This window comes from Balaenoptera ricei, chromosome 2, assembly GCF_028023285.1.
Source record: "Balaenoptera ricei isolate mBalRic1 chromosome 2, mBalRic1.hap2, whole genome shotgun sequence".
In the NCBI taxonomy this organism is placed as follows: Eukaryota; Metazoa; Chordata; class Mammalia; order Artiodactyla; family Balaenopteridae; genus Balaenoptera; species Balaenoptera ricei.
In genome coordinates, this window is record NC_082640.1 from 11,698,129 (window position 1) to 11,725,488 (window position 27,360).

The following is a 27,360-nucleotide window of genomic DNA, read 5'->3' on the forward strand; positions in this document are numbered from 1 at the left end:
ATGAAAACAGCCCTTGTGCGTATTTTTCCCAGGTTCAGAAGAGCCACTTTCTTTCTACTCTTAACAGCAACTCCTGAAACTAAAACAAGTTCCATGGGTGTCCCAGGTATACTGAGTATGTGAACTGGCAAAATTCTCTCACGTATGCCTGGGAATAGATGCCATTTGTTATATAATTATATAGGCTTGTGAACTTTCCCAATTCTCACTGGTTATGAAAGAACTGAAAAGGTTCCAGGTTTATAAATTACATGAATACACCTTTGAAAACCCTTCTGTTTTCCTTGGGTTTAGCTGGAGTCTGTGGCAGCAAACCAAGAACATCTGCTAGTCTGGACCAGGCCAGTGGCCCCGAGTATCCCAGTCAGGTGTCTCTCACCAGTCAATGCAGTACGTGGAGAAGGAAGAACACCAAACTGGGTATCACGGAACCTGACTTCTGATCCAGGTGTTAAGATCCGGTTCTTTACCTGTAAGCAAGAAGTCTGATCTCTTGTTGTCTCTCAGGCCCATTCCAAAGGCAACATTTTGTGGGTCTGTGAAATATGTGAGTAGTCACTATGTATGCAAAGCTATGCAAAGCCCAGGGTTAAGGCTGAGGAAGGAAAAAGAATCTTTAAGCCACAATTCCTACCTTTTAAGAGTAGAGAAGATGAAGCATGTACATGAGTAATAAAAATAAGACAAAAAGCAAGAATAACTGTGGCAAGTGTCAAATAAGTGCAACAGACAAACCCTCTGGAATCTCTAGAAGAATAAGATTTTTCTGGCTGGGATAGTTGAGGAACACTTCTCCGAAGAGGTGAGATTTAACTGAGTCCACAAATTATGAGCAGAATTTCAGTAGGGAAGAAAGAGTTTCCTTTCTTAGGAATTCCAGGCAGGAAGAAAGGCATGGTCATAGACCAGAGGTGGGGAAGTGTCAAGTGTCCTGGGAAATGACTAGACCTCTGATCCGACCAGCAAATTATTCTAGGGCAGTGGTTCTCCAAATTCAACGTAATTCAACAACATCAGAATCCCCCAGAGGGCTTGCTGAAACACAGATTAATGCGCCCCACTTCCCGAGTGTCTGATTTAACAGGACTCGGGTGGGGCCTGAGAATTTGCCTTTTTAACAAGTTCCCAGATGATGCTGACCTGCCGGTCCAGGGACCACTCTTTGACAAAACCTGCTCTAGGGAGGAAAGGGGAGAGGCAAGCTCACATCCAAATCTCCATTCTATTGTGGGCTTGGTTAAATCCTAATTCAGAAAGCTGACCTTACTCAACTTTGGGTGACAATCATAATTACCTAGAGTTTCTCCATCTGTATATATTGGCAATTACATCTGCCAGGAGAAGATGGAAATAGGGAAAGGAAACTAATATTTTTGGAGACTTCTTACTTATCAAATGCATTTCCATTTAATCCCTAGCACACTCCCATCAGATAAACAATATAATCCCCATTTGACAGATGAAGGAACAAAGTCGAATACCAGGACCAGAACAATCTCAAACTCTAGGGTTAGGAAATCAGTGTAGAGACCTGACTTTCTCTGAATGGTTCAAGGTTCAAAGGAGGGCAGTGGTTCAAGAATCACTAAGGTCCGTATGATTCCCGTCTAAAATCAGGTCCAGAAATACCTGAACGAAGTCATCTGGATTGAATGTTGCAAGAGGCATGAGAGGAGAGTAACATAGATCAGACCATATTACTGTTATCTACGAATGTGGGTAGATAACTGCCTTCCAAACGTTGACTCCAGGGCACCCAGGAGCCCCACGAGAGCGCTCCATTTCAAAGGAATACCTTAGTGTTTTCAGTTCAAATATCAAGTCAGCCAACCAGCCAGCCAGTGGACAAGCCCTGGAATCTGAGATGGTCAGCAAAACCACTGCCTCTCCTTATTTGGATAAATAACAGCCTCAAAGACAACCAGCTTGGGAGTCGAGCACACCCTGAGGCTGGGCTTGGCGCGCTTCTCTGCCCACGCCCTGCCAGGCCTCACCCTGCACTGACAGCCCCTGCTCCCCGCCAGGTTCTGACCAGGCCAGGAGCCTCCCTGCCAGACACAAGATCTGCTTCCCTGCATCTAGGGACACACCGCTGAGCCTCTGAGCATTCCTACCCTTGAGCAGAATTTCAGTAGGGAAGAAACTCCCTGCACTCCTGACTCGCAGTAACCACGAGGAACCAAATGGACAGCTACCGGCCCAGTATGTAAGGAAGTCGCGTGCCATGTGACAAGATGCCCACATCAGGCAAAAGGGCAGCCCCAATCTAGTTGTGTCCCCCCCACCTCCAAACACTGCCCCCTGAAAGGAAAGAATCCTGTCACACAGGAGGTGAGGCAGGTGACAAAAATGCGGTGCCATCTATGGGGCGCCTTCCGAAGTTCATGATTATCAGGAAGAGCTTGCAACTCCCTTCAAAGAGAAACAGGCTCCGGGCCGACCCCAAAGTAGCTCAATCTCCCCCACTGCCCGAGCCAACCTCCAGCTTTCTTTTTCTCCTTCTCTGTATTATCCTTTCTCTCACTTTTCTTCCTTTCTCTGAAAAGCAACATTGGGGCAAAATTTCTCCAAAAGAGGACAGGAAGATATGGGTCAATCAACAGACAAAGGGAGTTTCTTAAAATTAGAAGACGTTGTCTTGATTCCAGAGACCCTCAACTCTCAACTTCTTCAATGTGCTGAAGCCCACAAAGTAGTTTCCAAAGTTTTTTTTTAAAAAGATTTCATCATCTTCCCTCTCTGATCAGTCCCCTTCTTCACCGTGATACAGAAGGGGGACAGCAGGGTGTGGTGGAGAGAATGCTGGATTATGAATGAAAAGACTTGGTTTCTGTTCCCGAGGATGTCCTCGGGCTGTGGTCTCACGGCGGTGACTGTGGTCCTGCCACTGGTTCTGCTGCAAAGTGAGTTCGGGAACAGCTTCTGTACTTACCCTGCTGGTGCTGTGAACATCAAATGGGCTGAATTATCCTTCTGTGACTTTGCGTGCAGAAGCGCATGGTCCACACACAGTACGATGAATATTCACGGGCTCACCCCATGAATTGTGAGAGCAACACGAATAGAATGGCTAATCCCCACTTTAACACACGCACAGGAGGGTAAAGAGAATGATACACTCTCTTCTTGAGATACAAGAGCTCACGAAAGAAAGAAGATTCTGAAAGCAGCCAACACAAGAACACCATGCTGTATTATATTCCGAAGACCTCATCCTTGAGAAAAAAAGTCCATTCATATGCGATCAACTCGCATTTCAAGGAGGCGCTTTTCCTCATTCCCATTCCCACACGAATTGGTGATCCTGAACCCAGATCAGGAGACATAAGACTCTCCATCCACTTGATACTGGTTCAACTAGCAGATTCAAGTATTAATTATTTATAAAAATTGTGAGATGGGTGATGACCCACATCCTTGTTTTGGATCTTTCTTCTTCCCTTCCTATCTTATCATCGGGGAGAACTTCTCTTTGGGAATGAAAAGAGAATCCATGTCATCACTTGACTGTGGCTGGAATAAAAGTTTTGGTTGGTGAGGAGGAAGCTGAACCAAGTAGCTAAAGGCAAGTTTTTGGATGTGCTCAGAATTTCAACTATACAGTCCATTTTAGTCCGGTCCCACATTAAAAACAGGGACCCATGTGCTTTAGAATACTTCGTGATAGAAAAACATTTACCTTGTGGTATTGCTCAAAAAATGATTTTTGACCTTTCCTTTTTTTGGTATAGCAAAGTGTGGTGATTCAATGCAAACGTTGAAATTTTTGTTACTGGGCATACATGTGGAGACGGCCTTGCATGTATATGCACTGTCTCTACATTTAAAATATAAAAGTACATTTGGGTAGTTTTCATATTATTAAGATGCACTGTGTATATGAGTACATATCTGTAGATAAAAATTCTCTGCCCAAATTAAAAATATCCAAGTACCACATTTGACTCATTTTTATGCTCTAGTCACAAAGTGATACTGAATAGAAACTTATTAGCATTTCACCAAGTTTCTTCAGATCATTGTTACGAATAATAAAAAATACAGAAACATTTTAAAACAACGTATTTCAGTCTTAGAATGGTCAGATTAACATAATTATAGCCTTAAGTTGCCAACAGTGGCACATTTCTCATTTTCATGAGAATGTAGAGGTTCTAGCGGATCGCAAGCTAATAGGTTCCTTGGTCTAAATATATACAGTAAAATCTGCAGCAAATTTCTGAAGCATTAACATCTGAACCCTGGAGATATCTAGTGAGTAATCTGTGCTGCAGTAGAGCAGATTTTTTTTTGTTTTGTTTTGCAGTTACACAGCTGCTAGGAAATATATTTTTAGATTTGCTTTTCAAGGCAAGCAAAAATGATACCCACTTTGTGGATATGTAACCAGAATGTTCCCTCAGTCCCTCTGGCAAGGGAGTAGGGACCCACCTACAGAATGTTCCATTCAGTTGCCTTCCTCCTTGGAAGGGAATACAAGGAACAGCCCTAGTTGCTCATCTGTATGAAGCCTTCAGACCCTGACCGTGACACCCAACACTTTAGAGGCGTTTGCTTTGAAGTTTAAGTGCCTTGTAGATCAGGTCCCCCCTATGTCTGAATTACCTCATCATTAACATCATTACCATTTCTTGTTTCGGTTTTCCTTTGGCAGCTCTTGATACCATATCAAGGGCAAGCAAAAAGGAACAGGTTCAAAGAGTTCAATCAGAACAAGGGAAAGCATGACCTTTGATTTCACAGGAAAAGAAAAAAAAAATAAAAAGAAAGAAATCAAGTACATGTGGCGATCAACCAACTGAGGGAAACAGTCTTCCTATTTCAGGAATATGGGGTGAGTTAGTGCAGCCTGAGCGAGGAGCAGTGGTCCTCCAGCTGAAACGATGCACTCGGCGTTCACACCTCTTATCTGGACAGGTCTTAAATAAATAAATCTGCACAAAAATGATGTACTGAACAGCTTTTCTTTTGGGCCAAGTAACAAGACACCAGAGGTCCTGAGGACTCTTAAACAAGAATTAGATTTTATTCTGACATCAGAACGGTTCATGGCTGTCAACTGTATAATCTTTAATGACGTTTTGCTCTGTCCTCTCTGTAATTTGGGCTTTACCTTAAAGCCTTGGTTTCTACACTTTGCTCAGTCACAAGAGACTGTCACCATTTCGGCCACATCCTCACACCGGCTGTATTATTTACTCTTTAATGCTTTTCTTGATGTCAGTTTTAAATTGACCTTTTCTTTCTTACCTAGTTGTGATGAACAATCATATTCATTAACTCTCAGGTTCTTTGTGCTACTTATCTTTCCAATACTCCATACAACAACATTATATAATCATTAAAATGTAGGAATCTGTTTTTCTGTGTGCTGTCAAAAATCACTGGTTCCAAGTGAAGAGCAACTTACAAAGTAGTCTGAGTAGGGATATGTGGGAGTTTCCAACAGGGTTATCATAGGAGCCATTGCTTCAGCAAAGAGGCTGACTTTTGCAAATAATGCTATCATACTTCCCAACTCTTTTAAGCCAAGATTGCTTTATTCAAAGCATCTCATAATTTGAAGCAGCTGCTGTTTCTTCAGTTGACTTGATGGCCTATTCTCTTTCAATAAAAATATTGGATAATCTAAATCTGGTTAGCTCAAAATCCATTTATTTTTTGGGCCAGGCCCATGCATTTCCAATTAATGAGCTCTGGTCCCACTGCAGGGCTGGGCTGCTATCTGAACAGGAAGGGGGACCTGGCTATACACTTAACTGCAACACGGATGGCTCAGGGAAGTCAGATGTAGAGTCTTTTCCTAAATCAACCAAGAAAACACACCTTGGGGGATCCAGTCGGGTGAGAACTAAAGCAGGGGGGCACTAGACATGGAGAAAGAGCTGGTCTGAGGTTTTTGTCACTTCCTAATTTTGTGATCTGGACCAAGTCACTCCATCCACGCCAGGCCTCCGGAGTCTCAACTGACAGGTGAAGGGTTATAAAAGATGATTTGTAAGACCTTATTTCCACCTCTGAAACTCTATGATTCCAAGTCAGCCAGGCCTGTTTCTTGAGGTAACATCAATGACACAGATCAGGTGTATTTCCTCAGCCACCAGTCTGGAGTAGCAGTGCAAGTGTCTCAGGGGCAGACGTATGGCTCCTGCAAATTACATGCAGACCCCATGGGCAAGAAAAGGAAATGGCTTAGCACCAGGTGATTTATAGCTTAAAAACTTTTTTTTCCCTCTTTAGAAAAATTAACATGTGCTTTTCCCCCAACAAATATATATATATATATATATATATATATATATATATAAAAGTAACACTATTTATATAAAAGCATTTATATAACATGCTGAGAAATGTAAGAAAAAGTGTAAAGAAAAGAATGGTCCCCAGATACACACTACTATACATAAATTAGATAAGCAACAAGAATTTACTGTATAGAACAGGGAACTATATTCAATATCTTATGATAACCTATAAGGGAAAAGAACCTGAAAAAATATATATATGTAACTGAATCACTTTGCTGTACACCCAAAAACTAAGACAATACTGTAAATCAACTATACTTCAATTTAAAAAAAGAAATAAAAAAAGAATAGTCCCCTGGAAGCTCTCTACAAATTAGGGTCTTGGACCAAGGGAACCTGTGCTGAGGTGGCCGGATGCAATCTCCTATAGTCTGGGCTTCCCTGATGGGGACCCACGGAGAAGACAGAAAAACAAAACCCCAGGAAGAAAGCAACATGTGGGTACAAAGAATACAACCTGAAAATACCAGGATTTAATAAACTGCCCGTCAGAGGCAATTTCTGCTAACATCTGTATTTACAAAAGCCAAGCCAAGAGGCGCGGTTTGGGTATCAAAGGGCAGAGGGTGTGGCGTAAACCCCTCCGGATCTCCCCAGCAATGGCTAACAACCCAGCCCGTGCTGAAGGAAGAGGAAAGTCCTGTTCTGATCCAATTTGCTGGCTGTTGGCCAGCCCTGGATTTTATGCAGCCATGGAGCTGGAAGCAAGTTGCCTTGATCCTGCAGCCCAAGTTCAGGGCCGTGATGAGCAGCTGCATCCCTGTTGATGCTGTTGGCAGTAATTACTTCTCATCGCAAATCACCAGGATGTGTTTTGCAGCCGAGGGAGGTCTCAATCTTCGGGCAGTGGGGTGGAAGGTGTGCTGAGGAGAGCAACAGTCCCTGCCTCTGGGGTGGCTTGGCTAGCCACTCCAGAACCCTCCACCTCCGATGTTCTGTAACTTTCTTGCTGTCCTTCTCCTAACGGCTCTGCCAGAAGCCTGAAAGGGCAGCAGGCAGGCACATGTAGGCAAATCTCCATTCCAAGACACTTTCTCACTTCCAAATCAGGCTCATGAATCAGCTCCCTGCCCTGTCCCGGGAAGACGGTTTTTATGAGTGACGCAGCACATGAAGCAAAGAAGGAAGCAGGAAGGAGGAGAGCGTAGTTCATCCACGGTGCTTTTTGCAATCCCCACACGATCTGACTTTCACTGTGTTCTTCTTACTCCAAGTAAGTTGCAACCAAGTCCCCGGATAAACAACCAGTCTGATACTAGGGTTTTGGATGCTACAGATAGAACCAAAAAAATCCCCAAACTGTACAAAATAATTTCTCTTGAAGCCGAATAAGTATTGCTCTTTGATGATGATGATTTTCAAGATAAGTTACCTGTATCTGACTGCAGACTGGGAGTTCTTAGCTACTGGTAAGGAAGGGTGTGCAGTGTGGGATTTCAAAACAGGGACTATAGACACAGTCAGCCTGGGGCTGAATCCCAGCTTTGCTCCTCACTAGTGTGTGATTTGTCACTTAATCTCTCTCAGCCTCAGTTTTCCAACCTTAAAATGGGTATAAAAGTACCTATGCCTTGGGGTTATAACGATGACTAAATGAAATAATATATATTATTGAGACCACATTGGTTAACAACTTCTCATCCATACTAACTCATCTATAAATTGGGATAAAGATAAACAGATCCACGCACACATGTACCTTTAAAAGGAAACAGACTGCCTTAAAAGGACATTGCTCTCATTAAATGTCTTTAAAAGAAATAAATACAAAACATTGTGACTGAACTATTACAAGAATAAGACAGAATACTTATCTCAAGTAAATATAATTTCTGCCAAAGATTTTTTTTCCAGGTTTTTCCATTAAACCTGATAATAACAGGCTTATATCTGTTATATAAAAATTGCAGACATTTTTAATGTTATACATAAGGCTTAAATTGATATTTCTTAAAGAAGTTTTAAAAACCCAGATAAAAAAGCACTTTATATTTTAAAATGTAAAGTGATGTTCACAAGGAAAATACAATAAATAACGTTTTCCTTGAATGTTGAAAGAAGCATACTAACGCCCCCTCCGCTCCCCCCAATTTGTACCACGCCTTCAAATTTTCATTTGTCTCAGAAACCGAAGGCAAGTCCAATACCTTTGTGAAAACACTGAAAATTGTCACAAAACACATATATCAATGAGATCTGTACTAGCAAACAAGGTTGACACTTGAAATCCTTTTCTAAATTGTAAGGTTAAGCAGAAACTAGATCATGAGATTATAGATTGGAGACAGCCCAATGTAACTTAAGTGGATTTTAAAAAACAGACTAATGCCAATAACAAAGAAGTTTCCTTCTAAGCAGTGTGCAAGAAGTTAAAATAAAAACCCAGCATTTAAATTCCACATTGCATTGAACTTGAATACAGAAAAGTTAACTCAAATGGAGGTAAGTGTGCTACAGCAGGACCAAAAAATTCTGAAAATCTTATTTTGTTATAAAGGCACAGTTCTTACCTTACATCTTCCACGAACCGTTCTCTTCTAGAAGAAACTTTCTAGACGTGCAGAGACCCTGAAACCACCCATCTCTCAAATGCTTCCAGCTCTGCCTGTCTTGATGGTAAATAAATGCAAGGCTTGGGGTTTTTTACAGAAGGAAGTTTTAGTCAAAATATGTGGTTTAAAGGAGCTGTATCCACCCTTGTTAAAACTATTTCACGGACATTCAGAGGTTTTGTTTCTCCTCTGTGAAAGTTAAATCTGAGTAGGAAGGCATTTTTCCTGTCCCGGAAATCAGCATAACTAAAAACCAATGCTGAGTTAACAAGAAATGTTTCTTCCATGTGTTCCGTCTGGCAGAAACGGCAAGCCATATCAAGGGAACACGTGATGTTTATAAATACAATATGGCTCATGTTGTCATAACCTCTCAACGACCAAAAAAAAAGTGCAAGGAAAAGCAAGCAGCCACACAGCAGGAAAGATGAGATTTGTAACACTCGGAAGCTGCCTATCAGATATGCATATATTACTCTTTCTTGCGTCTTAAAAAATAAAGCTGGAAGCAGGGAGGAAGGAAGCAAATACCTTGCTCTGGAGAGCCACTGTATTAGAATGTGTTTGCCCAGCTAATCATTTCAGTAAGAGTAATTCCTTACCAACTGCAACAGAAACATCTTTTCGCCTGTCAGAAAGACACGTCAGGGCTTCCCTGGTGGCGCAGTGGTTGGGAATCCACCTGCCAATGCAGGGGACACGGGTTCGAGCCCTGGTCTGGGAAGATCCCACATGCCGCGAGGCAACTAGGCCCGTGAGCCACAGCTACTGAGCCTGCGCGTCTGGAGCCTGTGCTCCGCAACAAGAGAGGCCGCGATAGTGAGAGGCCCGCGCACCGCGATGAAGAGTGGCACCCACTTGCCACAACTACAGAAAGCCCTCGCACAGAAACGAAGACCCAACACAGCCATAAAGAAAGAAAGAAAGAAAGAAAGAAAGAAAGAAAGAAAGAAAGACACGTCATAAAAGGGCATAAAAGGGACATAATGAGGTGCATCCCTCGAAAGCCAGTTCCATAGTGTTAACTCCAGCAAATAATCGGATGAAGGCAAGATGGCACATAGCCTGTAATGGATGTGAAAATTACAGATGTCTGTATCATTATTGATTATTGACTTTCTGATCTTCTACTAGATTGGAAGATCTGTGAGGGCAGTTACCATACTTGGTCACTATTATATCTTCGGAGTCTTATACAGGAGCCTGAACCATCAGAGAGACTCAATGCATAATGGTTGGGTGAGTGGATTAGCGAAACTTCACAATAACGGAAGTAGGTTAACTGTTCCAAAATCATCACCCCTACTTGATAAGTTTGGAGGTATTTGAAATACTGATTCCCATGCAGTCTAAAAGCAAGATCTGTCCTGCTGAGTTATAAATACAGTAAACCAAGATCTGTCTTATTTAATTTGTTATCCAGAGATTTGCTTACTTTCTACCACGGGTGAATTTAACTCTTGAAAATAAAATGCAGGTATGTGTGCATTTCTGACAATCACTTAGTTCAATCTGACAAATCTGTTACTCTCATCTTAAATTATAGGGTAATTAACTGTGATAAAATTATATTTATAGGATGGGTAATTTTGTTAGAATAGACATTCTTAGTTCTCATTTTGGTCAGGAATTATTCCTGGGATAAACAAGGGGATGTGCTATAAATCTCAAATGTTTACATGTGTAAATCACTGTGCTGGTCTTAGCAGAGAACGTTATTAACTAAAAGTTTGTGATACGAAAAGTGCTGACATGAGCCCCTTTTCCAACCAGACGTTTAATGAGAATTTCCTCAAAGCAGGACATTTTCTCAGGGAAACAGAGAGTGTGAAGATGAATGGAATAGGGGCTTTGCCCCCTGAAGCCTGGAGTTTAGAACAGAACTTAAGATGTACACATCAGTAACTACGATGCAGACAGGAAAAGGTGAGGGTGATCAGAGGCGGCGGGGGGGGACCGGTGAGGTTCTACGGAATCAGAGAAGGGACAGTAGTGAGTGAGGCTTGGAGACGAGAGGAGTAAGGAAAGGCTTGAAGAAGATAGTGGCTGTTGAGTTCAGAAATGGGCAGCACATGATGTGGAGAAAAGGGAACCCTCGCACACTGCTGGTGGGATTGTAAATTGGCGCAGCCACTATGGGAGACAGTATGGAGATTCCTCAAAAAAATAAGAATAGAACTGCCATATGACCCAGCTAGTCTACGGATGGGTATTTATCCAAAGAACACAAGAACACTAATTTGAAAAGATATCTGCACCCCCATGTTCACTGCAGCACTATTTACAGTAGCCAAGATATGGAAACAACCTAAGTGTCCATCAGTGGATGAATGGATGAAGCTGTGAAATGTACACATGCATAAACATACATACATACAATGGAATACCACTCAGCCATAAAAAAGAATGAAACCCTGCTGTTTGCAACAACATGAATGGACCAGGAGGGTATTACACTAAGTGAAATAAGTCAGACAGAGAAAGACCAACACTGTATGATTTCACTCATATGTGGAGTCTAAACAAAAACAAAACCACCAAAACCAGTGAACAAACAAGATAAAACAAAAACGAACTCACAGATACAGAGAACAGATTGGTGGTTATTAGGGGGAAAGGACGTTGGGGGAAGGGTGAAATGGGGGAAGAGGATCAACTGTATGATGATGGATGGAAACTAGATGTGCGGTAGTGATTGCTCTGGAGTCTATATAGATGCCGCCCACCTGAAGCTTACATAATTAAAAAAATGGGTGGCCCGTGGACACTGATGATGAAGACAGTAGCGTGGGGAAGGGCAGTAGTGAGCACTGTAGTGGTGAGAAGGTCAGTTCTGGAGCCGGCCTGTCTGGCTCCGAATCTAGCTCCATCTCTGATGAGCTGTGTGGCTTTGAGCAAGTTCCCTAACCTCTCTGATCCTCAGTTTCCACATCTGAAACAGGGGGCCATAAGAGTTCCTCTCACACTGGGTTGTTCTGAACAAATGAGAGTGATTTTGAGCACCATGCTCAGCACCGTACTTGGCACAGAGTGTTTCATGAATGTTAGTTATTAATGTCACTGCCATTGCGTGAGTGAAGGGGACACCAGGGTGGCCGGGTCAAGGAGGATCTTGAGTGAATGAGAGAAAATTAGTTAGGAGTGGTTTCTGAAACTTCTATTTCTAAGGGATTCTCCTGTCTTCCACTTCTGTAGGATTACTTTATCCTTCCCCAAATCCCAAACACTTCTTCTCAATCAGAGCACTGCCCTGTAGAAAAGAGGGCTCTGAGCTCTGTGGAAGGGCCATTTCAGACATACATACTAAACGGTACATACTTCTTCTTTCTCTTTCTTCTACTCTTTCTCCGTTCTTTTGTTTTTTGTTTTTTGGTGGGATATCCGTTTAGCCCAGTCAGAACAGAATAGAATGGAGCATGTTCAATATAAAAAGATGCCAGGAAATAGACACATAATAGAATTAAGAAGTGAGACAAATATTTACAAAGGATATTTTACATGTTCTAAAATCTTGTTAAGAACATCATTTCAAAACTTGCAAAACTTGAATGGAACGTCAAGGAAGGGAGGCTGTGGGCTGAGTGCAAAGAGTCAGAAAGAACTGGGTTCAAATCCCATGTCTGACATGTACCAGCTATTCGGGCCTGGAAAAGACATCACTGGCCTCAATTTTATCATCTGTAAAAACTGAGTCAGCTTACATGCTTTGTAGAGTTGTTGACTAATTTAAATAACATGTGAAGTATTTAACACATTGCCTTCTACTTCTACGGGGACACAAAAAGGTCTATTATCATATCTAGAAACACAATGGTATAGAATGAATACTACTTTTTAAAAGAAAATTAAATTAAATTAATTAATTTATTTTTGGCCGCACCGCGCGGCTTGCAGGATCTTAGTTCCCCGACCAGGGATTGAACCCGCACCCTCAGCAATGAAAGCGCCGAGTCTTAACCACTGGACCGCCAGGGATGTCCCAACTGAATACTACTTATATATCCTGACTGATTCCACAAAGAAATTAATAGAGTTCACAGAAATCATTACAATTTTGCACCCCCCGAAAAAGTCAAATTGGAATGTATGACACAAAGAAGATGAAAGTAGGAAAATTAAAAATAGACGCCAGGCACGAAGCCAGCACACCACCAACACTCACGCTGTAAATGCCTGTACACTAGCTGTGGGTGAGCCATGAATTTAATTCTAAGCTTTAGAGTAGCAACACAAAGAGGAAAAATGATCACTTACAAGATTCAAAGTGTCCATATGATAAAAATAAACCAGGAGGAACACAACTATTTCTGGTGATGAGAACAGAGAGATATTTTTACAGTGGGTTCTCATTAATGACAGAAAATGAATAATACACCAGTTGTAGCACCATGATTCTAGCACTCAAAGCATCTGCTTAACAAGCATTTACACTCGCCACGGATGAAGCACCAAGACTGGCTTTCTGAGATGAACACGAGCTGGTGTGTGCCCTCGGAGAACTTATAATCTTGTGCGATAAGATAAGCATGCACCTAAAGGATTAAAACACCAGGAGAATGTATAACATGCCTCCCCAAAAAGGAAAGATTAAATCTGACAGGGAAGTCTTCATAGAGTAGGCGGTCTTTTATTTGGCCTCTAATAGCAAGTTTTTACTTTTTCACATTTTATTATGGGCATTTCCACCATAAAATAAGTAGAGAAAATAATATAATGAACTCCCATCATCCAGCTCTGACATTTTTCAACATTTTACCAATTTTGTTTCATCAATTGACACTTTTTGGGTTTGTTTTGCCAGAGCATTTTAAAGCAAACCCCAGCAGTCATGCCGTTTTAGCCTGTAAATACTTTAGTGTGTCTCATTTTTAAAAACATAACCACCAAGCCATTATTATACCCAGCAGAATTACTGGTTATCCCTTAATAGCATCTGATTCCTAACACATGTTCAAATTTCCCAAATAGTTTCAAAGATGTCTTTTACAGTTGGTTTGTTCCAATCAGGATCCAAACATGGTGCACACATGGTCTTTGGTTGTTAGGGGATAGAAGAGACCTGAGAAATAGAACAGTGTCCCTTCCCACCCTTTTTTCATGCCAGCAGCTTGTCGACATAATTGAGCAATTGTCTTGTAGTATGTTTGATGCGTGGAATTTCGGAAGGTATAGACAGTAAGTCCCCTACATACGAACCTTCAAGTTGCAAACTTTCAAAGATACGAACGTGCGTTTGCATGTCCAATCACGTAAGTTAGTTCACGTGTCTGGCATACATTGTCAGGTGTGTGCATCCCCTACAAATGGCTGTGCTTTTGTGTACTTTACTGTACACTACTGTATACGGTGCAGTAATCAGTATCTTTATTTCAAGCCCAGGATGTCCGGAAGCAAGCATAAAAGCAGTGGTGATGTAGCTGGTACAGTACTATACAGCTGATCGTGTTAGTTGGGTACTTAGGCTAACTCGGTTGGACTTAATGAACAAATTGGACTTAACGAACTCGCTCTCAGAACGGAACTCATTTGTATATAGGGGATTTACTGTATGTGGGGAAGGACAGTGCATTTCAGAGACTCGGAGCAAGAACTGAGGTGGCTCAGGTTGGCTGTTGGGATGGAGATGATATCGACCATCAGCCTGTGCTATTCTTTGCACAATGGCAAGTTGCGCTTAGGGACCTGACTCGGCAAATAGCTGATTGACTGGAGTAAAAAGAGTTGGGGAGACCGGTTAAAGGCTGTTGCATAACTGACTGATAGAAAAATAAAGAACGCCAGAACTACAGCATCAGAGCAGTGTTGCTAAGAGCCTGGGATCTGCAGCCAAGCTGCCTGGATTCAGATCTCAGCTCTGCACTCTCTTGCTGTGTGGCCTTGGGCAGGTGTCTTCAACAGACCTAAGCAACTGTTTTCTGAGCTATAAATACAAGGGCTTGTACCAATACCTGCCTCAAAATGGCGCCTGGAGGATTTACATGAAATTAGCCGTCAACGTGCTTCATCAATGCACAAAAAAGTTAGCTATCGTGAGAGTTATGGTGCAGGCCGGGGCGGCAGGGTGGTGCGTAAGAGTCCTTGCAGAGTGAAATGGACGGGCTCTGGGCACTGGTGGGATGGGGGGAGAAACAGGAGTTAGGCCGTTGAAGACTCACTGATAACTCGACTTCTTAAATCTCTTCTCTCTCACCCTTCAAAACACACAGGCACATGCACACACATACACACCATGAGCAGTCATGTCCTCATTCACAAAGACAGAAAAACAAGGAGGAAAAGGCTTGGGGCTAAAAAAAAAGATTAGGATTTCTTTTTTCTTCGACAGGATACACTGGACACACTGGAAGAATATCCATGTGGAGACAACCACTTGAAAGTTGAACATTGGTTTTGAACTCTAGAGAAATGGCAGAGTTAGGGACAGAGTTCTAAGGGTCACCTACATTGACCTAATGGTTAAATCAGTAGTAAGACAAAAATGACAAGTGAAAAGGTGCAGATGAAAGAAAAAAAGCAAATTCAAACACACACACACACACACACACACACACACACACACACACACACACACACAGGTGAAGCCTGCCTGAAGGCACTGAAGACCAGGTAGAGGGCAAGAGGAAGAAGAAGAGTTAGTAAATGAAGGAGGCTGGGGTGTGTTTGCATGTAGGCAAGGGATTTAGAGATGGCAGTGTAATGGGAACCAAGGTTTCTAAGGAGACCACCCATCACAGTGAAATGCAGAGGTCAGATAGAAGAGGTCTGGGGGGCAGTAAGTGAGTTGGCCATTAGGAAGTAATTTAAGATGCAGGGCCATTCTGGGGAATGCATTCTCTATGCAAATGTGGAAGCTGTCTTACATGCAAGTAAAAATTAAAGACATACAGGAAGGAGAGAACTGACTGATTGGAGCAAAGAACCTTGGGAAGTAATCTCAAAGCACACAAGAAGGTGGAAAAGCCTGAAAACTGTGAAAAAGCCACTAGGTTTGGTGAACAGGAAGTCCCTGGTACCCTCTGAGAGCCACGGAATGGAAGAGCTCATCTTCTGAGTTGTACATGTGTGAATTACAAACCCATGAGTACATATGTAATTTTGGCAAAAGGGCCCGTTCCATGTGGTGAGCTCAGCCCCTTGGGAACTTAATTATCAAAGCTACTATCTAATGTGATGAAACAAAAGCCAGGCGATTCATTTAGATCTGGGTGATTTGCACCCACATGTAAAGAATCAGGGGATGCTCAGTTCCAGCAGAGAACCACAAGTCTCATTGGATAGACTAGCTTCAAAGGTGCTCAGCTCAGGAAGCAACAAAAACTCTAAATTGAAAAGATACATGCACCCCATTGTTCACAGAAGCACTATTTACAATAGCCAAGACATGGAAACAACCCAAGTGCCCATTAACCGATGACTGGCTTAAGAAGATGAGGGGTGTGTATGTATGTATATGTATATATATATATATACACACACACAATGAAATATTACTCTTCCATAAAAAGAATGAAATATTGTCATTTGCAGCAACATGGATCGACCTAGAGAATATTATACTTAGTGAAGTTACACAGAGAAAGACAAATACTATATGATATCACTTATATGTGGAATCTAAAAATATTACAAATGAATCTATATACAAAACAGAAACAGACTCACAGACAGAAAACAAACACATGTTTACCAAACGGGAGAGGGAGGGAAGAAGGGAGGGACAAATTAGGAGTATGGGATTAATAGACAAAAACTACTATACAGAAGATAGATAAGCAATAAGGATTTACTGTATAGCACAGGGAACTATATTCAATATCTTATAATAGCCTATAATAGAATATAATCTGAAAAAAATAACTGAATCCCTTTGCTGTATACCTGAAACTAACACAATATTGTATATCAACTATACTTCAGGTAAAAAAATAAATCAATTTAAAAAATGCTCAGCTAGATGCTCGATGAAAAACTCGACACGTGTTTTCCCCACCAAACATCTATTCCACGCACGCCCTAAGGCCCAAAACCTCGGCGTTAATACTTTAGTTTCCCACGCTTCATGACTAACACCACTACCATCACTGCTCTGGATAACTGACCATTTTGGATCCAGAGTCTCACATTTTCTCTTCTCTCACAGGCAAGATATTAAATGCATTGTCTAAGGAAAGTCTCCGAGGCCACCACAAAGTGCTGGCATTGCCGCTGTTGTGCCTCTGCCTGGTCCCAACCATGTTTTCCGAGACACGCACGTGGATCGGTAACGAGTGGGCAGCTGGGAGGTCTGGCCCAGGCTGCCTCCGGAGGCTGGGGGATGAAGACCAGAGACATCAGGCGCAGGGCTGCACAACTGCCTCAGGTGAGCAGTTATCATCAAATTCCTGCCCGGCCACGTGCGCGTTGCACACATACGAGAAGATGGAGCTCTCCACCCACCATGCAGCTTGGTTTAGTCTACAGCAGTTGAGCCTTGCTCTGTTCTCTATTTCTGTTCTTTACCATGAGCAATGGGCTTATGCAGCTGCGTTCCTGGCAGGATTCAACAAAGCTTCCTTTCCTTTAATAGCAAGGCAGCCACCTTCAACAAGAAGGAGACAGAATTCCAACCCCCAGAGCCAAAAGGTGAGGCGGAAGGAATTCCAGGTCTTTTAGCTTCTGGAATCCATCAATAGGGGCCAAGTTGCAAACTGCAGGCACGATCACACTGAGTTGATTTTAAAACTGAGTTCTATTTCTCACGTCTAAGTCGTCTTCACTGAAACCTGAAAGTTTTTCTGTGGGTTGGATGGTGAACATTCGTTTCTCCTCCTCTAGGGCGAACAGTCTGACTTTCCTCCAGAGAACACTGCTGTCTAAAGCAGGCTGTGGGCCACTCGGAAAGTGACCCACCAGGGTCTCGTCTAAAAGTAAAAACTGAACAACTCTACTGAAACCCAGAGCCAACGTTCTGAATCCTCATAGACTCTGTCCAGATGGTTAATAATTGATTTTCTCCGTGCTCACTGCTGCGCCTCATGGAGATACCACATCTGCTCAAGAGTTAAAAACAGGTGTCCTCCCCAGCCATAAACAAGATTTTCAGAGGCGATTCTGGGACCCCTGTGTGGACTGCACGTAGCAAAAACAGAACTCTGAAACTCATGAAACTTTGAAGGCTAGATGTCTCAAAAAGTAAGGATCTCCAAGGGAGCAAAGACTCTTAAGAATGTCACTGAGAAAGAGAAGAACGAGGTCATGAAAAGCGAAGCGTACCATAATATTCGGCGCAGGCTTCGTCAATAGCGTGATTCCATCGGTCTTCACGTGGAGCTCGTTTATACTGAAAGTGTAACTGCCTAAAAGCAAACCTCCAAATCCTAGCTCTCCTGAAGTAGCAGCACAGCCTCCACTTCAGATCACAGATTATTTCTGACATAAAAAAGCAGCCGTGGAGAACGTGAGAGGCCTCTTCCTCCAAAAGTGTGTAGGATCTGATCCCACAATGCCATCACTCATCGTCCAGTCCAGAATGACATGGAAATTCTCCCAGCACTTTATATTTTACCTCCTGGCCTCCTGGTCCTAAACTCACAGATCCTGCGTGGTAGGCAGAACAAAGATGTCTTCGTCCTAGTCCCCAGAACCTGTGACTACACGGAAAAGGGGATGAAGGTGGCCAATCAGCTGACCCTAATACAAGGAGATTATTCTGGAGTATTGGGCCCAATGTTATCACAAGTGTCCTTAACAAAGGAAGAGGGAGGGCTGGAGGTGTGATGAGGGAAGCAGGGTCAGAAAGATGCTACTTGGCTGGGTTTAAAGATGGAGGAAAAGGGTTACAAGATGAGGAATGGGGGTGGCTTCTAGAAGCTGGAGAAAAAAAGAAAACATATTGTCTCCAAGCTTCTGGAAAGGAATGCCAGTGACCTCTTGATTTTAGTCCACTGGAGTTATGTCGGACTTCTGACCTCTAGAACTGTAAGATAGTAAATCTGTGTCATTTTAAGCCACTAAATATGTGATAATTTGTTACAGCAGCAGTAGAAAAACTAATACCCACTGTCAGGAAGCAAAGACCTTGAAGAACGCTACTGCAACTCTAGGACAGACAGTGCCTGGGTTTCTTGACAATAGAACCTACTCATTTACTTTTCTTCTAGTTAAACTTTTTCAGCATCCAGTGCTAATCCTCAGAAAGGATGAAATAAAATGGCGAGGCACCTTCTAAATTTGTGTGGGGCGATGGGGTGGGGTAGGGGGGAAGGTGCATCTGGAGAAGTTAATCTTTTTTTCTTCTCATTTTTACTGCAGAGGAGTGTAGTGCTACGGTTAGAAACTCAATCCCTTTCTAATGGACTTGCATTAGTGTGATTTTACAATCTGCCTTTTCAGTTTCCCTGTTCTTTATTCTTCAAAATATCCCTGTGTGCTTTGAATGTCTGGATAATCTTCTACGATGATCTAAATCTAGAGAATTTTAGCTCACAAAGCATGCAGATTTTTGTACTTTGCCCTCAACACAATTCAGGTGACATTTGATAATATCTAACACTATTTGCTGTTATAACAGCAAACAGTCCTGAATCAGGAGGTGAATAATTTAATTAGGCTGCCAGGACTTGGAATAGCAGATATAAGGATATTAATAGATTCTACATGCAGTTATGCACGGGCTTTGTTGTTGTTGGTATGTTAGTCTTGTTTTAACTGGAGAAAAAACAGCAAGAGATCCTCTGAATAAGTTAATGTATTATGGACCAAGAACCCTTTCATGTACAGATTTTCAGGACCCCCCTGGAGTAAGGACATAACTAAACCCCATGCTTAGAGATGAATTAGGATGTGTGAAGCCCTGTTTCAATCCCTTTACTCCAAATGATCAGGAAATCCGATTTCTCTACCAATGAACAAATAATGAGTTATCAGACAAGAACCCCCCAAATCTGATGTTTGGGTGTGATTACACAGGGACCACACGCCAGGAGGAGGGATGGTTCAACCCACAGAATTAAAGTAAAAATAGAACCGGGACACTTACCCTCACGTCTCCGTTCACAGTTTTCGGTGTGTGGTTGAATGCATGGGCAGGATCCTTGTTGTACACTTTGAGAAGGGATCTGTCCTGAATGTTCCTGGAATCAAAAACATCAATAACTATGGCAGATGAAAGGAGCCTTATTTTGGCCATTTCCTTCGCCTGACCGTTAAGAATCAGGTAAAAGACATCCACAGACAATCTAGCCGTTGTGTGCAATCAACCAGGCAAAAAGTTATTTTACCATAAAAATAGGCAAAAATAAATATGGCAAAGGAGAAAAATGACTTCAGCTTTTCTTTCCTTTCCTTTTTTTTTTGGTTCCTCAGGAAAGTATTATTCTTTCCCCGTAGTTCTCCACCTGTAAATATCAGGTAGCATAAACCTTCCTTCAAGATTCTGGGCAATGAAAGCTAACACTTTAAGAAACAATAAAGCTCCCATATTTACAATACGTTCAAAGGGATTTGGTTAATATTTAAATATTTAATCATTTACTTTGCCCAGACACCTGGTTTTCTGCTTATCTCACGAATACATGCAAAGGAAAAATGTTTTTCCTTCAAACACCTTAAGCAAGGGAAAGAAAATGTATTTGCAGTCCAGAAAAGAAAAGTACCACAAAGATCAAAACTAGTATCTTTACGATGCCTTTTTTTTCTTCCATAGTGGACTTGTTTTTTTTTTGAAGGCATTTAAAAATTTCATTAGATTCTTCTCTCCATAGTGGATTTTTAAAAATACTGTTCTACATACAAGTTGAATTACAGGAAAAGCAGCGGATAAATTCTTCCACTGGTCTGTCTCTCCCTCTGAACCCACTTAGAACCCTGGAGTCACTCGTACTGCTGCAAAGGACAGAACCACAATTCGCTAAGAGCCTACCTCAAAATTATTTAAGAGCTTAGGAATGTCTACGAAGTCCTTCGCCCTCCATCTGCGGCTTTCATCAGCAGAAGGGCCATCCCCAGGAACGTTTAGCCCCGTCTACACTGTGATTCCTGCCAGCGCCAGCGTGGTGAGCTCAGGGAACCCTGTGCAGGAAGACACGTTCCTTTCCTCCAGCTGCAGCCACGTGTTTTGTGGGCTGATCGCAATCACTGGGGTTATTGGGTTGTGTTTCTGTTTTCAACGAAGTGGAGCATCCTTGGACCAGGCTTGCCTCCCTCCATCAAATATCCGTCAGTGGTTGCTTTAAAGCAGTGACTAGCCCCAGCTTCCATGGTTGCTCCGAATTTCAAGCAGCTCATTAGAAGTCTGCTTAAGGGGAGGCGTGCGGTCCTTGTTATTAAAAGGGACTAATTTACTAGGAGGGGAAGAGGCTGCAGAAGAAAAGGATGTGGGGATTCACTGCAGGAACTCACCCTGTGGCTGGGAGGAGGAGGGGGCAAAGTCCCAAGGGACGATGTAAAGAAACTGAAAACCTTACTTGAGCCATAAAAAAAACTTAGTGTGGGTCTGAAGGTATTTAAAACACAGGAGGTTGATTTATTAATTTAGAAACATGTTCATCCAAGATGAACCAACAGTAAAGGCCCAGCTTGCGTTTACCATGGCAACATTTACAACACAGAATTTCAGCCTAAACTCTCTGTAGCATTTCCCTAAGTAAAAAATGGAGAACCCAACACCATGATGAAAGAGCCAAATGTTTAACAAATATACCGTCACTTCAAAAATACTGGATGTGAAATGAAATTTGTCTCTGGGTTTAGAAGACTAAAGCCAGTGTCTTCAGGTAAAATCTACATGCTACATTTTTTTTTTCTTGCAAGGAGCGAGGTTCTATTTAATGCTGATGGTGAAATAAAATAAAATAAAATATACTTGAGGCATTTTATGCATAAAAGCAAAGAATAATAATTTTTTGGAAAGGACATACATGTGATCATCTCACATAAATATTATAATCATCACCACATAAACACATTTTATCCACTTAAATATTTTTAGATCCACTTTTTATATGTAAATCAAAACACTGAAAAGTAAAATTATAGACAAATTTATAAACCAATGACTTTCCACTTCTTAAACATTTTAAATGAGATTTTTAAAAAATCAGGCTATCAGTACCACAGCCTAAGAATCAAGGAGACCATCACTTTTGCAAATAGAAACGAACTAACTGAAAATTATTATTGTTTGAAGTGATCACTTCTCTCAAGCTCTGCTTTCATTTATTGGGTTGGCCAAACAGTTCATTCAGGTTTTCCATAACATCTTATGGAAAAACTAGAATGAACTTTTTGGCCAGTCCAATCTTTTATCAACTGAATTTGCATCAGGAAGGATCATCTCAGTTTGGAAGTTTTGGGCACCTTTTCCTCTTTGTCGTCCCTCCCATTTCTCTTTTTGTGACTACGTCACAACATTCCCAAAGAAAGTGTGCAGAAAGTCTTAGTAGTAATACTCTGAGGCTTGGGAAAGCCTCTAGAAAATCATGACTCATTGTAATACAAAAATTCTTGCACGGGCTGCAAGACAGTGGGGTCCAACTGCTTACAATAATCTCATCAGCCTTGAGCTCCACAATCAAAAGTGGCTTTGTGTAGTTTCATGTATATTTATTATTACCATATCCCTCAAGTTCTCTAACTGCAAAACGCAGAAATTCAAGAAGATGGTTGTCCGCGTTAAAACACTACATGAGATTATATTACTGTGAACATACTCTCTAAATATCATGTGATTACTTCACGTTTAAGTTTATGCTTTGTAAATTCAGGATTTTTTTGGTGACAGCTTGATTAATAATTTATTTCAAAAAACAAGCGTGAATTTTCTGAAACCCATGAATATTTAAACATGTTTTTAAAAAGCAGGAAGGTTGGGTAACAGATATAGCATCTATACCTTAGGGCACGTGTCGAACCTTGAAAGCTCTAAATTACTCATACACCTTGGTACACGCCTAAATATGTCATTTCAGATCACTGTTAGATATTTATCAGTTTACATTTATTATGCACTAAAGGCATATTTTTAAAAAGTAGTTCCTATTAATCCCATGATGAAGAAACAGGAAAGCCTGCTATCCCCACAGGGAAGAGATCCAGAAATCCAACTTGGGGCCCAGATGAGTTGAGGGGAGAACATTCTGAGGGAATAAAAAATTCTTGGCCAAGAAAATGGACAGTCAGGTTTGGGTCTGGGCTTAGAAATTAATTGGCTACACGATCTTGAGTAAGTCTTAACTTTTATGCATCTGAGTTTCTGGTCCCATCAAATGAAAGGGCTGGATGAGTCGCTCAATCATTTTTTCAGCTCTAAAATGTTCAGCGGTTATACTAGCGACTGCTTGCTTGTGTTGATTTAAGTTCTGTTTCTCAGGCTTGTTTGGCTAGAAGAGCTCAGATGGTCCCTTCTGTTCTATGCACAACACCACTGCGGTCGATAAAGATGTTTCTCTTTTCCGTGCCACATGCCACAGCATGACTCCATTTAGCCTCGTTTTAGAGTACATATTACTAGGAGCCCAGGAGAAAGCTCACCAAGAAAGTGGGATCCTCTAGTAAAGGCCAACTATTTAAGAAACAAATGGAAAAGGAGAATACTTCTTAGCCTCCTTTCTTGTGGACAATAGCATAGAGTCCACTGCTTTTATTCTAACTTGTTCGTATAAAGAATAGGCCCAGTGAGATCATTACCTAAAATGTCCACAGGCTCTGTCTGTGACGACAAGAACCCTTGAGAAGGAGTTGGTTAAGTTCCACCTGTAAGTATAACCTTCAACGCATATGATCTTTCTGGGCCTTAGTTCCCCTAACTCTTAGATAAATAGCAGACTGGCTCATTTCTTCCATTCCTTTCAGATGTAACATGCAAAGAACTGTGTGGGAGAAGTCTGTCCTCACCTTTGTAAACCAAACCTTGTCAATGAGTTCTAGAAAACCAGATAGTGGTTTCACACCTTGGTAAAATAAACCTGCCCATCAGGACAACAGGTGTGCTTTCTTCACTGGAACACAAAGAGATAGGGAGTCGGTACCAACCGTCAACGCAAGATGGTAGACACACGCACACGAGCAAATGACGTAACTGCTTACCTGACATCATTTAGCTCATAATAGACATTTCTGCTTTCATCTTTGATGTAAATGGCGATACTGGGCGACTCCAGCATTTTCATGGTGAGCTGCTGTGGAAAGGCACTTACGAAGAGAGCACGGATTGTGTCTGCACTTGTAATTTCGTTCGGCATCCTGAGCTGCTTGGTTTCATCTCCATACTGGAGATAAAGAACCCCTGCACACAAGATGGACACAGCTATCAGTCACAGACCAAGACTCACACAACACACAGCACAAGCTAAGCCACTTCTGCCCTACCACAGGCAGGAATGTTCTGGACACGCTTGCAAAGCACGTCACAAGAGACATGTGTTTGGAATTTCCAAGAAACGCACTCTCTGGTTATGATGTAAATACCCACTTTTATTCTTTGGAGTCCGGGCAGGTGTTAAAGAGGCTCATTTTCAACTATTTTAAAACCAAAAGGACAAGAAGCTAACCTTTGGTAACCTAAGGCAAAAGACAATACTCAATTCCCTTGAAAGGTATATTTAGGAATTGGACCCCATTGGGTGAATTTTTTCCCATGTGTTTCACTAACCAGGAACACAATCATTATAGCAATAGGTAAACAACATAGGTTATGTCTTTACGTCCATTCAGAAACGTTTTAAGTGGAAATGCTACAATATTTCTGTGGCTCTAATACATATTGAATGTTTATATCAAATGAAAATATCTACAATACAAGAGTCTGGTGCCCCAGTGTGTCAGAAAGAAAATGGAACATATCAGTTACACAAAGAACAACACAAGCACAGGGTCATAGCATGTTAAATTCCCAGGGGGCATGTGGCTCCCCACGAACCATGCCTCCCAGCCATCATGCCCCTGTGGCGTGTCCCTTCCCACGTGGAGTCTGGGCTGGGCCATGTGACTTGCTTTGGCCAATGGGACACTAGCAAGTGTGATGCAAAATGGAAGCCTGATATGAGTTTGCACAGGAGAGCTTGCCTTCTTGGTGAGCGTGGTCTTGGACGCTCCCTCACGGAACCAAGCTTCCATGGAGTCCAACCGAGGCCACATGAAGAAGAACGGAAGCCCTGACTGATGGTCCCCACTGAGCACCCATTCTCCAGCCAGGACCACTGGCCGGTCATGTGGGTGCACCACCTTGAGAGGGGAACCCTCAGTCTCAGGAGAGCTGTCCCAGCCGATGTCCCGTGGAACAGAAATGAGATGCCCCCTCCAAACACTGCCCAAATGGCAGAATCATGAGCAAATAAACAATTGTGGTTGTTTTAGGTCACTATGTTGAGGGTCACTTGTTGTTCAGAGATAGATAACTGCGTCGGGACGGAAGATCTTGACATTTCGTTTGAATCCTACTTCTTGTGAAACTCCTGAGGCACTCTACCAGTACCAATAGAGTAATTTTTGGCAGGAGAGACTCAAAACAGAACGGCATGTGACTTGTGCTTAAATATGGCAGTTCATGTAACCAATTTATGTCCATCTCCTTCTGAAATTCCATTCAGATGACAATGAAGAATTAAAAAAGCGTAAATCAAAGAATGAAGGGGATGAGAGAGGAAACAACAGCAGACAAGAGAAAGCTGACACGTAGGTCTTCAAGCACAGAACTCTGCATAACGGCAGGGCCAGGGAAGTTCAGGAGAAGAGGCACCAGATCCTTCTGAAGCTAAGAATGCAGAGTGAGTGGAAAGCATGAGGGCCGGCTGAATCTTTGTAATGGTGCAGCAAGCTTCCTCCATCCCCCTGTCTACCCCATTCAGCCAAGCGATTTCCCAAAGCCACAGCAGAACCACTGAAGAGGTTGAACCAAAGGACTGGATTCTGGGTCACGAGGCACAAGGGAAGGTGCATGAGGTACCCTCTGACAAAATTCTGGCAAAGGGCTGGCATCTTGGTCAGGAAACTGGAGGAAAGCTGACTGTCCTCCAAGAACACAGCAACAGATTTTTGAGGGTAAGGTTTAGATTCTGTCCGGTCACTCCATCGTGAAGCACCCTGGGCTGTATATAAAAGCTTCACTGAGTACAACTGTGCCTCGCTTATGCATGAACAGACTAGCAAGGGTTAATAGACATTTCATAAAGCCTCTTTCATGTGAGAAATAAACAGAAAACAGAAACTCAGAAGAGACGAGACAGTCCAAGAAAAGGGGAAATTCGGAGAGCAAGAGCGAGCTCTGGGAACCATGAGAAGAGAAATGACAAATTCAGCAGAGAAGAAAAAGTTGACGAAATGTCAAAAAGGGCAGCAAAATGACTAAGAGACGGGAAAAGGTGAGAAGCAGTAAGCACAATAGAGAATTACTTCAGAGCCTCTCAATTCCTAATACTGGGGATTTGGGTAAGGAGGTCAGGAGAAACAGAGCAGTTTTCCAAAAGTATTATAAGATTTTTCTTTTCTCCCCAAACTGAAGGACATGAGGTTGGAGACTGAAAGCGTTCATGAAATGCTCAACACGCTCAGGCTTGTCACTGAGACCTTCCAGATGGCAGGGGAAAAACAGAGGTTCCTACAAGTTCCCAGCGGGTGTGGAGAAAAGTCACAAAGGAAGAAGCAGGAGTCAGAAGGGCATTCGCTTTCGTAACAGCAGCCCAGAAACCAAAGACAATGGAGACACAGCCTTGAAAATCCGGGAGGAAATATTTTTGATCTAAGTCTATATTTATCCAAACCATCAATCAAGTCTTTCATTAAAGTCAGCTTCCCAGCGAGGCCTCCCCTCACCACCTTCTCCAAAATTTCAGCACCCACTCTGTCTCATATTTCATACCCCATCCCTACTTCGTTTTCTTCCTGAGTGTTTTTCACTATACACTATAACTCATATTTTCATTATTACTACTGTTTATTGTCAGTCTCTCCTGCTGAAATGGAAGCTCCATGAGGCCAGGGATTTAAAAAAAATATCCAATTCCTCTTGTCTCCTTTTTATTTTTTATTATGTATTTATTTATTTATTTGTTGGCTGCACCTCACGGCTTGCGGAATCTTAGTTCCCCGCCAGGGACTGAATCCGCATCCTCAGCAGTGGAAGTGCAGAGTCCCAACCACTGGACTACCAGGGAATTCGGCCAGGAATTTCTTTAAAAATGTTTTTTGTTGTTGATGTTCACCAGGGTATCCTTAGTACCTGTGATAACTAAAACTAAACTAACTAAAAACATGACTACCATACGACCCAGCAATCCCACTACTGGGCATATACCCTGAGAAAACCATAATTCAAAAAGAGTCATGTACCAAAATGTTCATTGCAGCTCTATTTACAATAGCCAGGACATGGAAGCAACCTAAGTGTCCATCATCGGATGAATGGATAAAGAAGATGTGGCACATTTATACAATGGAATATTACTCAGCCATAGAAAGAAACAAAATTGAGTTATTTGTAGAGATGTGGATGGACCTAGAGTCTGTCATACAGAGTGAAGTAA

The 27,360-nt window shown here is 42.1% G+C and overlaps 1 protein-coding gene across 23 annotated transcripts in view; it reads right to left on the bottom strand.

Moving 5' to 3' along the window:
* KIAA1217 (KIAA1217 ortholog) overlaps positions 1 to 27,360 on the bottom strand; it is a 494,732-nt gene that overhangs the window by 95,984 nt on the left and 371,388 nt on the right. For 22 of the 23 annotated variants that reach the window (XM_059910993.1, XM_059911016.1, XM_059910959.1 and 19 more), the window contains 2 exons: positions 23,927 to 24,125; positions 19,881 to 19,974 (listed from right to left, as the gene is read on the bottom strand). In XM_059910993.1, the coding sequence (XP_059766976.1) occupies positions 19,881 to 19,974; positions 23,927 to 24,125 (293 nt within the window). Of the gene's footprint in view, positions 1 to 8,821; positions 9,158 to 19,880; positions 19,975 to 23,926; positions 24,126 to 27,360 lie in introns of those variants that run through there. The other variant, XM_059911002.1, reaches the window with a different exon arrangement.